General features: G+C 34.2%; 2 protein-coding genes across 2 annotated transcripts; both read right to left on the bottom strand.

The window, feature by feature from the left end:
* Positions 1-128: 128 nt before the first annotated feature.
* LOC110372335 (uncharacterized) lies at positions 129-2,986 on the bottom strand. The gene is made up of 8 exons (XM_021328959.3): positions 2,740-2,986; positions 2,559-2,676; positions 2,338-2,443; positions 1,839-1,983; positions 1,401-1,493; positions 1,119-1,217; positions 723-937; positions 129-481 (listed from the first exon to the last, which is right to left on the bottom strand). Exons 1-8 carry the CDS (start codon positions 2,884-2,886, stop codon positions 262-264), a joined length of 1,143 nt encoding a protein of 380 aa, XP_021184634.3. The 5' UTR covers positions 2,887-2,986; the 3' UTR covers positions 129-261.
* Positions 2,987-6,141: 3,155 nt separating this feature from the next.
* On the bottom strand, positions 6,142-8,261 carry LOC110372316 (uncharacterized). The gene has a single exon (XM_021328932.3). The coding sequence runs from the start codon at positions 8,179-8,181 to the stop codon at positions 6,217-6,219; it is 1,965 nt and encodes a 654-aa protein (XP_021184607.3). The 5' UTR covers positions 8,182-8,261; the 3' UTR covers positions 6,142-6,216.
* Positions 8,262-9,661: the final 1,400 nt, after the last annotated feature.

Here is a 9,661-nt window from a genome sequence, read left to right as displayed (position 1 = left end):
GTCTATTTTGAAGCTCAAGGCACGGATGCAAAACCATATACGTAGGTAAGTACCTCTACGTTCATTCCTTTTAAAATAAGATTATTTATTCTAATGTATAAGTAATATGCTTTTTTATCTAATGACTACAAATGTTTTCCAAAAGTTATAGAAGTGATAGTTCTAGCTAGCTGAACTCAAGAGATTGGCAGCGATCGATAGATATAACATGTTGTACAACATTGTATGATTAGATTAAAGATAATGTTGATTGTCATCTGTTTACGATAATTCTGCCAACTGCGATAATCGTTTACGAATATTCTCAATTGGGGCTTGAATGTCGTGCAGGGAGCCAGTAGGAGTCGTGGGCTGGTACTCTGCTTCGAAAGTAAGCCTTGCTTCCAAGACCGCAGGGTCAAAGAGGCCGAGGCTGCTCAAGTACGGAGGTCGTCGATGTTCGGGATGTTCGATCATCCACCGGCAGTATTCCTTCACACTCCTGAAATAATAGTTTTTTATCGATTTGGATTCGATTTTAGATAATCGTGAACTTGTATTGTCCTATAATTTTTATCTTATCTAAATCTGGTTAAATTAATGCCCATAATAAAGATTCGGACAAGATGTAACAAAGCAGGTGTGCTTTCGACCTATTGTGCAATCACCAGAATATCCACCTAATGCTCTAAAATCAAATCAAATAAAACAATAGGTGCTTAATACAACCACTCAATACAAACCTGAGGTTAGTAATTCCTTCCCAAACGGTTTTAAGAGTTACAAGTTCTTTAGGCACGTGTCTAGCAGTGCGCCATAGTTTCTTCGTATCATTCCGTGGTGCGTGATATTGGTCCTGCATGGGCAAACTCTGGCCAAACGCCATCACATTGAATGGTCGTCTTTCTGCTTGAATATCTTTAGAGATTTCGCGATCTAAAACTGCGTAGCGAGACAACTGTAAGAAATACGGCAATTATTCATAGTGACAGTGTAAGTAACATCTTTTCAATATGACACATAGATGGCGTTAATGACCACAAAACAAAAGCATCCTTGTAATAGAAAATTAAATAAACGTTGTTATTGTATAAGTATAAACCTCGATTATTTATATGTTAAAAAAACGTATGAATTACCTCAGGATTTCCAGTTGTGTTAGCTATTTTATCTTCAATACACGGCAGTTGTTTTGGAATAACTCTCAGACTTCGTGATACGTGAGTATCAAACTCGATCTGGAAAAAGTTGTTTGAGTGTTTTGTATAGTACCTAAAGAATATTAAAAAGCTAATTATTTAATTCAAATATCGAGATTTAATTTAATCATTGTAGCGAAAGAATCTTACTTGTGAGATGACGGCCCCAAACAAAATAGAGATAAGTTTAGGAGAATTATGTTGGTGAATGTTTAGACTTACTTGGAAGAGCTCCTTGATAGCTTTAGGAGTAAACAGTTTGGACTGCTGGTCGCCTCCCAGTTGTTTCATATATTCGCAGAACTCGTTTGCAATCTGTACAAGTTTTAATCTATTCATAACTTACTTCCTGATTGCATAATAATAACGGGGTATTTTAAGTTACAGTTCAACCTGCGGTTGTTAGAAAGTTTGCAATAATAACGCAAAATTTAACATTCTACACAATTCTACACGGATTTAAGGTAAAAATACCTACATATTTTCTTTTGTATGCGTATTAATATAAATTAATGCATTTTCGGCCACACAGTAAAGTAAGTTGTATTTTATTATATTTTTAGATTCAATTTTATTACATGACATTTGAGGCATAAATATGTATCCTAAACATTAAATTACCATTTAACATATTTTTTTTTTGTTTAGAGGTATACTTACCCGGTCGGTGAGATCATCAGCTTTCTTAACGAGGCTCTTCTCGTCTTCCTTCTCCGGCTGCAGGTAGCGCGTGGCCCATGTGATCTGTTCACGCACCGGCTTGCTCAACAACTCCAGGTGAATATTTGGCTTGTCTTCATCATCACTAAAACACCATTTGTCAGAAACCCACGAAATTACATTTTTAATCACATAATTTAATAACATTAATAAGTGAAATTGTTTAAAACAAAGGGAATCCTATTATGGGATCTAGGGCTCAAGCAACGTTCTTACATTTATTTCATGTCTTAAATAGTTTTATTTTCTCTTTTAAGCACCATGCTGCAATTCATACAAGTTACAAAAGAGGGTATCAAATTCATGACTTGCCGTTGGACAAAATACGTTCACTTATACTTAGATACTTAAAAAACAACCAAAACGTTTTTACCTACCTAATTTAAATTTAATATAAAAATAAGTATAAGATATGTGGGTAGTTTTCTAAATAATGTACCTGGGAGTATATTCTACGTCAGTGTCCGAGTCCAACTCTCTGTTTATGTACAGACATTTTCTGGAAGATATTTGCGGCTCTTTTATCAAACGTCTCGGTAGTTTTACTGAAACATAAAATATTTTGTACGATTTCGGAGAATATACTCGTATATTTAGAATAATATTTAGCCTATCTCGTGAAATAAGGGCTAAAAATTAATATACACATAAGTTACTTACCTTTAATATTTTCAGTTTGTTGTTCATCAATCTCAATTTTTGGAATCTTCAATGTTTCACAAACTCTGTCGTACAACTCTTTCGGCAGAACATCTGCTAACGCCTTACTTTCGTCTTCCTAGAAAACAAATTTAAATTAAAACAATATTTTTACCACAAACTAGGGAGAAGCTAGACTCACCGGTGTCTTTTTGTAATTATCCATTTGATTAAAAACTTCTTTCCAGTATTTCCTATTACTCCGCATGTAATCAGACGTTGTTATTCCATCATTAACTTTAATAAGCTTCCGTGGTTTTCTTTTGCTTTCTGTTCGAGCGCTGTTCATATTTACTGTTATTTACGAAGTTCGTGTGTCAATGGAATCCGCATAGATTTAATAAAAAGCTGTCGCCGTGAGCGCGGCGGCCGCGTCAAGTGATTTCAGTGTTCGACGCTACCGGCGAACAAATGCAGACTATTTCTCCACAGACTATGTAATTGGTTAGAGATGGCAAACTCCTATTCTTTTTTGGGCTACTTTTACAGTATACTGACATTGCATATTAAAGGGCTAATATCAAGTTAATCATATCTTAGTAGGTAAGTATGTGACATATGATATTTTATTTGAAACTAAATGTTTCCAATTAACACATTTTTTATGTGACCTTTAGTAAGCTTTATCTGGGTTTCTATAAAAAAACTGTGCAGTGAACTATTTCTGCAAGCTTTAAATACAAATTTAATGATGATGGATGTCAAAAGTGGAGTCTAAAAATAGCATTTAGAAAAAATCTAATTAAAGTAACAGGGATATAAAATAATCAAAACCTATATAAAAACCCTTAAATACAAATATTTAAATTATGTATTTACTTAGCTAAGGAAAACTACTATCTTTTGATTTTATTGAAATTTTTATCAATAGTTTATACGTCTCTAAGCTATTAGTATGTCTATGAATTGTTGACTCGTTTCCATGGGCAGGTGGCTATCATATAAGCAAGCGGAATTTGTTCATTCCAAAGTGATTCCAAACATACTTTCTATCAGATAAATTACGAATTAATTGGCAGTTGTGTCAAAATCTTCACGTGACTTCAATTTTAATAATTCTTCAATACATTTTGTTATCATCAAATAACGAAACTTCCAATTAACTTTTTTTTAAGTATTTACATTGTACTTTTTGTAATTTTAAGCCAGTCATGTTCTCATGAATCTTTTCTCTCGTTCACACTGTAGGGTAGGTAAAAGTTACATTGGCACTTGCCTGTTCTGGAATCGAACCCGCGCGCACTCGTACTTTTTAAAAAGCAGTAGCTCTAACCACTGAGTCACCACGACATAAGTATTAACTAATAATTGGTAAACTTTTATTTATATTTTTATAAATAAGTTCATGTTACTGTTTTGTACCTACACTCAATTGTAACTAAATATATCTGTGTTCAAACGAATACTATGCATTTATACCCAACACGTGGACCGAGAACTTAAATATACGGTTGTTTTGAACAGAGAGAAAAATAAACAAACATATATAACGCGTCTGGGTGTATATTTCAACGTGTAAGATTTAGTAGTGCAGTGTCGTGTAGTTTGATCAATAGTCGCTACTCGCTCGCCCCCAGTCGCCCCTCGCAGCTACCGATGTTACACTGTATGGGTTTCCCTAAATGTGCTCTATGATCATAATTCAATATGCTTTTGCCCCTTTTTATGAAGACTATATTTTGTTTTTATTTGAGTTGCAAGTTTTTAGAAGTGAACGTTAAAGTTTTAAAATTATTAGGTGGCTTTGTTGGCTGTATATTAATATTAAAGTAACTAGTGCACTTTTGTATTTATCTGTGTTTTTGAATTATCTGAATGAAGTTTATCCAAGCAGTTTTTTAACGGCGCAAAAGAAGAAAAGAATCCACAAGTTAAAATTCATCTGAAGTGCACAATTAACCTCAAAGCATTTTATCATTCGTTATCATAAACGTTGCTACATCGCGCAACCGACTAAAAGTAAATTAAGTTGAAAAGTAGTTTATATAAAATAGAAACAGAATCAAAAGATGAATGAACTCTTTACGTAGAAGTTGGCAAGTTTATTCAGACAGTGCAGTTGTGTCAGATTTCACGGGAACTGGCGCTTAACACAATATTATGGAATGGCAAAACGTCAACTTAGCATAACACTGTTTAACTTCGCCCGGCGATAGTAAAATTGGAATAAAAGTTACAGCCCGAGCAGCGATGACTAAGACTTTACCACTTATTCTGTAACAAGCTATATTCATTTATCAACTATCCACATTGCGCAAATTATGTTAAAAATAAGAATAACAAAGCCTTTAATTCAGAAACAATTAGGTATAAACCAGCAAAGTGTTTCGTAGGACGCTTTAATAAATAATTTATCGTCTCCAAGTTCTTTAGAAACTGAATTGCTTTTCGCTTGTATCGATAAGTTTAAAGTGAGACGCTTCTGCTCCGTAATATTGAAAGTATGCATGTACTCGCTGTAGCTGTGTCGGCAGCTCAAAGGGGCTTGTTGACGCCGTGGCCGATCAACCATTGTCGAAGTGAAATCGAACAGCAATTGATACAGATACCAATTATCTATGATATAACGTAAATGCTTTATTTTTGTTCATTGATCTGCGGTAAAATCTTGATTATAATGTTTAGGAAATTCACTCCTTGTCACTTTTGTTGCGTGTCTGTCGCATTTCTGAAATACGATAAAACAACTCCAATTGATACAATGTATTTACTACAAAGTAAACATAAAACACAAACGTAAAACCAAGTCAAATATTTAAATTGAATTTAATTACGAACCACTCTGTACAGCACATTTATTTTGCGCTTTCGTAATAAGGTTTTCATTTAATAATACAATAATGAAATGATACGACGACACGAGTAATGTTATGCTAAATGCTCGCTACGTTAGGAATGCGAGTCATCGCAGCGCGTCGCGTCGCCTCGCGTCGCGTCGTCACGCTGACGACTTAATAAGTTAACTTGTTACGGGACTTGTGTAAATTTACCTTTACACCCAATATACCCGTGCTCACCCGTCCCTACATTATTCTTAACTAACGATCTAATTTATATCATTGTAGAGTACATGTTTGTATAACGTTGCGTAATTGTAATATCTCCATGTATGTTTTTTATTGTGATGGGAAAAGTTTGATGCTTTTCCTATGCTATGCTTCAACTAGAATTTCACATAGATTGTAGAGTTTTACCATGGTTTACCTAATGATTTATAATTTTATGGTACTTAATAAGCAATAAATCATTTAATGAAAAACCGTTAAACCCTAATCGTAGAATTATTTTTAATGATTGAAATTGAATTTATTAATCGGGAAACTTTACGTATACTAAGTGCCAAACTTCGTGAACAGATACGATATAGCAAACAAGAACAAATGAATAGAGTTTAGCGAGTTACCGCAAAGATACATCTAGTAATTTGTGATCTCCGTCAGCAATATAAACTCACACCCGGTTCAATTAGATCTACGTATTGTTTATATTGGCGCGGAGATATATGCTAAACCCTTATTGAACTCCGTACACTAAACTTAAGTCATTAGCAGAAACTTAATAGTCATTTATTCGAAGTAAAATGGTTAACAATGGTTACAAGCTACATAAAATGTCTTGACTATTTTATTGTGTAAACAAAATCAAAATTTTCATCCGTGAACAATTTCAGTAAGTTAGGATGCTGATTTATTACTCTCCGGACCGAGTCTTGGCGTTTCATAATTATTTCTTTAATCTCCCTACTCTCAGACGTCTTGGGTTCAGATTCAGTCGCCTTCGGATGTTCTGGCATTTCACCTAAACACGGGCATATGATGTCAGTAGTGAGATCCTCTTGGCTAGAATATTGTGTACCCGTGTGATGGAAGCGCTCCTTGGTTGCAGCAAAAGGCAGTTCTTGAGTTGTCATGACTCGAGGATCAATAAGATCAGGCGGTGGATCTCTTTCTGGTAGCTTACCCAGTATGGTCTTTACCCTTTCATAATTCTCTTCAGTAAAATCCAAGTAATTAACCAACCATGGAAAACTGTATTTCTTAGCCCAATCTTTGCAACGTCTTACGGGACATTCTTGAAGTATCTCAATATTATCCATTAGTAAAGGCTCATAAACTTCTTCAGTTTCCACTTCTTTCTGTGGTTCTGTTGGTTCTGGTGGTATTATTACAGATTCACTCGATTTGGAAGAAGATTCAGGTTCAGTTTGTGAGTCTGCACATGTGCATTTTTGTGATTCAAGGAATGCTCTAACTTCATCCATTTTCCCACATTTGGCATACACGTACTTTCTGTCAAGTCTTATATATGGAAGATCGACATTAGAAGCTAAAGTCTCTCTACTTCCGTACTGAGGTGGAACAGCCTCTGTTGATCGCTGACCCTGGATCACAAATGGTTCTTTATCACATACAGACTCTTTTGATTCAGGTTCTTCAAATTTTAAAATATTATCATCATCTGTGTCAATTAAAATAGAAGCCTTCTGCATAGGAGATTTTTGCATTTCATTTAACTGCAATACCACCATTTTCTCTAAATCAAGTAAGAAAGTTGTCTGTTCAGGTAATAATTTTAGACTAAAGCTGACAAATTTCAAAAACAGTTGCAGTATTTTTTTTATTTTCTCTTCCCATTCCTTATTTATGTCAGATATATGTTTTTCCCTGGCTTTGAAGGCATCTATAATTTCTTGTCGTTCTTTGATTTTTTGAAGTTTTTCTGCTATTTCAGTACTTTGAATGTTCTCTAGAATGAATTTCCTAATTCTACATTTCTTTCTCTCTGTACACATAACGTACATGGTACTGGTAATATTTTGTGCTTCAATTTGTCTATAGAAAGCTTGCAACGCATCGTTTCTTTCATGAATAGCATGATTAATGAGTTTATTATTTCTGTAAATTTCATTGTCTAACAAAAGTTTATAATAGTGATTTATTTTCTTTATTTCACTGTCATATCTTTTCTGTAAAACATCTTCTAGAATAGCCTTTTCACGTTTTAAATTCTCTGTTATTTCGAAATTAAGATCGCTAATAATATTAGCGTGAGCAGTAACTAATACAGTTTGCACTTCGGATCGTAAATGGTCTTCTAATTCTTGCAGACTCTTTTCATAAAATATATTAATTTCTTTCATCAAAATCTTAGTTTTGTTTGTTAAGATATCATGGTAAATTGCCTTGACTTTTTTGGCTACTGCAGCTTTTTCATGTTCTAAGATGTAGTTCCAAGCAGCGTCGTTTTCATTTATTACATTTGTCATGTAGTTCAAAAACCTTGCGCGCTCTCTGTCCAGCACATCATCGCCTATATCAAGAATCCCTTGGTGAGTCTGACCTCTAGTTATTTTTGATGTAAATGGTGGTTTCAGATCTAAAATGCCTATTAACAAATCACTTGGTGATACCCACTCGTCTTCTTCCCAATCAGCTTTTTGAGGTTTTTCATTTTGATGGTCACTTTTCGTTTCAGTTACAGGTCTCTTGTAATCGCAGTGGTCGTCATTGTTGTAGGTGTCCGCATAAATACTAGATACACGCTGACCCTTCTTTGCTGTTCGAGCAATGTCGGTTTTCTTCATAATTATTTTAAAATACTTAAAAATTAAAAAAAGTCTATCTATTCAGTAGAAATGTCACATTTCATTTAAATTTAGTTTTTCTATGTGTCATGATGTGTCACAATATAAAATACTTCCAGCCTTAAAATAATCAATGAAAAATCCATTAATGTTGTACAAAGAGGCTGTAGTAGGTTATCGAGTACCTACCTGTCACTATTTTTGCATTTTACTTAAGTAGGCAAAAACACACAAGAGTATTAATAAGGTACAGATACAGTATTCCAGCACTTCATAGTAAAAGTGCAACAAATAGATAATAAAAAATAAAATTATACTTAACAGAAGCCAACCTGATTCTGTATTTGAATCTTAGCAATACATTTTCTAATATCTATATCTATATACATATAATAAATCTGTAAAAAAACTGTGTCTGTACATTGAATATATTAAAAAAATAATAATTGGGTGGGGTTTAGAAACAGTAATGGAGCACAAATCCAAAAAAAAAATTCTGTCTGTTTGTCTGTATGTCTGTATGTCTGCATGTCTGTATGTCTGTATGTCTGTTTGTTTGTACACGCTAATCTTCCGAACTACTGAACGGATTTCAATGATTTTTTCTTTGTTGTATCAGAATTAAGCCTGGTCAACATATAGGCTATAATTTATCTTCGAAACTTGAAGACCTGATGCAAAACAGCAACAGACCAACAAAACTATAAGAGATACAAAAATGGTGCCATAGCAAAAATTGTTTCATGTGATGAGCATTTTCAGCTGAGATAATAAATTTTAAGATCTGGAACACCTGATGTGGAACCCCAAGAGCCCAGCTTCTCTGTACCATATACAGGTATGACGTTTTAGCAAAAGTTGTTCAATTTGATAAGCACTTTCTATTGACTTATACAAATTGAAGATCTAAAACACCTGATGTGGAACTCCAGGGGCCCAGCTAGACTATAGCATATAGAGGTATGACGTTTTAGCAAAAGTTGTTCAATCTGATAAGCACTCTCTGTTGACTTATAAAAATTGAAGATGTAAAACACCTGATGTGGAACCCCAGGAGCCCAGCTAGACTATAGCATATAAAGATATGACGTTTTAGCAAAAGTTTTTCAATCTGATAAGCACTCTCTATTGACGTATAAACACCGAAGATCTGGAACACCTGATGTGGAACTTCAAGAGCAATACTAAACTTAAAATGCATAGAAATGAATGTTATGAAATAGGTGTGGTGAATCAAAAAAAGTAATTAGTCCGTCTTTTAGATAACCCTAAAATAATGGACACGTATTTTTTCTTTTCTCCTCACAAACAAATAATAACGAAGATATAACACGCTTGAATTTTGTGTTAGGTCACTGCTTAGTACAAATTTTACATACCTAGACGTGGCGTCATATCTCATTATTATTTTGTACGTCTCTTCCAGACCTCGGGACTACAGAGTTCCGAATTTTTGGTAGGCAAACGTGGGGCTGAAGCC

The sequence above is a fragment of the Helicoverpa armigera genome, chromosome 10, assembly GCF_030705265.1.
Source record: "Helicoverpa armigera isolate CAAS_96S chromosome 10, ASM3070526v1, whole genome shotgun sequence".
NCBI lineage: Eukaryota > Metazoa > Arthropoda > Insecta > Lepidoptera > Noctuidae > Helicoverpa > Helicoverpa armigera.
The sequence above is the reverse complement of the archived record's forward strand: the minus strand, read 5'-3'. Positions and strand labels throughout refer to the sequence as shown.